This window comes from Gossypium raimondii, chromosome 10 (assembly GCF_025698545.1).
Source record: "Gossypium raimondii isolate GPD5lz chromosome 10, ASM2569854v1, whole genome shotgun sequence".
NCBI lineage: Eukaryota > Viridiplantae > Streptophyta > Magnoliopsida > Malvales > Malvaceae > Gossypium > Gossypium raimondii.
Genome location: NC_068574.1, coordinates 40,805,557 through 40,807,473, shown reverse-complemented (window position 1 = coordinate 40,807,473; position 1,917 = coordinate 40,805,557). Strand labels below are relative to the sequence as shown.

At 38.4% G+C, this 1,917-nt stretch overlaps 1 protein-coding gene across 1 annotated transcript; it reads right to left on the bottom strand.

Moving 5' to 3' along the window:
• Positions 1-758: 758 nt before the first annotated feature.
• Positions 759-1,319, bottom strand: LOC128033970 (uncharacterized). The gene is made up of 2 exons (XM_052622468.1): positions 931-1,319; positions 759-828 (listed from the first exon to the last, which is right to left on the bottom strand). Exons 1-2 carry the CDS (start codon positions 1,317-1,319, stop codon positions 759-761), a joined length of 459 nt encoding a protein of 152 aa, XP_052478428.1.
• Positions 1,320-1,917: the final 598 nt, after the last annotated feature.

Here is a 1,917-nt window from a genome sequence, read left to right as displayed (position 1 = left end):
GTTTTGCTTTCACGAGAGACAGGTCATTTCAGAACTCTTCTATGCAGTAAACTAGATACGATTTTGCCAAGGCATTATTGACCGTAAGGGTCGATTATGGGTAATCCTAACCTTTCAAACCAACATCGTATAACCTTCTATTCTTTGCCATAGTATCTTTTCCACATCATTACTATTTATTTACATAATATTCCCGTAGTAATTCTCATAATTTCCATTACATTTCTACTATCGTTTTGCCATAGCATTTCCAAGTATTCATTAATTCCACATATTGCATACATTACTATTCCTTTTAATTGCCACTGCATATTTACCATATTTTTGCCATAGCATTAATTACATTTTTTTATAATAACTTGACCACTTTTGTGCCTTAATCCAATCCTCGTGGGAACGATACTCACTCATCACTTTATTACTTGATCCGACATGTATACTTGTACAATTCGCATATCATATTCACAAGCGACATTTATCCCAAAATCAATCACACAACAATGCATCATATCCTCTAGGACCTGAATAACTCTTTCTGATTAGCCATCAGTCTGAGGGTGAAACGCGATGCTAAATTTCAGCTTGGTTCCTAACGATTGGTGTAACTGATGCCAGAACTTTAAAGTAAACCTCGGATTTCTGTCAGACACTATGAACGAAAGCTACCCTATGTAGGTGGACTATCTCAGCAATATACAATTCACTTCAAGGAATAAGTGTTATTCACTTCAAGAAAATGAGCTGACTTGGTAAGCTGATCAACTACCACCCGACAACATTCTTCTTGGACGGACTGAAGGGTAACCAGAAAGAAAATCGATGGTGATCCTATCTCATTTCCATTTGTGAATTTCCAAAGGATACAACTTTCCAGAAGGAACTTGATGTTCCGCCTTAACCTTCTAACAAGTCAAACAAGTTGAGACATACTCTGAAATTTCCTTCTTTATACCCAACCACCAATAGGAGTCCTTCAAATCTCTATACATCTTGATGCTACCAGAGTGGAGTGAGAAAGTTCCATGGTGAGCTTCCTTTAACAACTCTTTTCTCAGCCCATTTCCCACACGTACAAATAACATGTTCCTGAACCTGAGCTCACCATCATTGCCTACACTGAAGTTTATTGCTTTACCAGACAACATCCTTTGTTTAAGCCTGTCACATTGGGCATCCTTCATTTGTTCTTCTAATATCAGAGAGAGAGAAATTTGTTTCACAACTAGCTTCGCTAGTAAGGCTCCATCATCAAACATGGTCATTTTAGCTTGAAGGGATAACAAGGCTGCTACAGTCTTCCTGCTTAAGGCATCTGCCATGACATTTGTTTTCCCAAGGTGATACTCAATGATCAAATCACAATCCTTCAACAATTCTACCCATCTTCTTTGGCGTAGATTCAGATCCTTCTAGGTTATCAAGGATTTTAAGACTTTGTTGGTCAAATAAAATGTGACATATTTCCCCATAAAGATAGTGCCTCCAGAGTTTCAGTGCTAAGACCACTGCTTCTAATTCGAGATCATACGTAGGGTAATTCTTTTTGTGAGGTTTCAGCTGGCGCGATACATAAGCTATGACCTTTCTTTTCTATATAAGGACACATCCTAACCTATTACTGAGGCATCAGTATAAATTGTATACTCAACACCAGGCGCTGATTGTGCTAACATCAGATATTCAGTCAGGACTATTTTTAAGTCCTCGAAGCTCTACCAGCATTCATCACTCCATACAAATTTTTGCTTCTTTTTCAAAAACTTGGTGAGAGGTGATGCTATTATCGAGAAACCCTTCACAAACCTATTGTAGTATCCAGCTAACCCCAGGAAGCTGTGAACTGCCTTTACTTTAGCAAGGTCTACCATGATACCATCCACCAAGATAATTTGTCCCACGAAGTGCACCTCTTTCAGC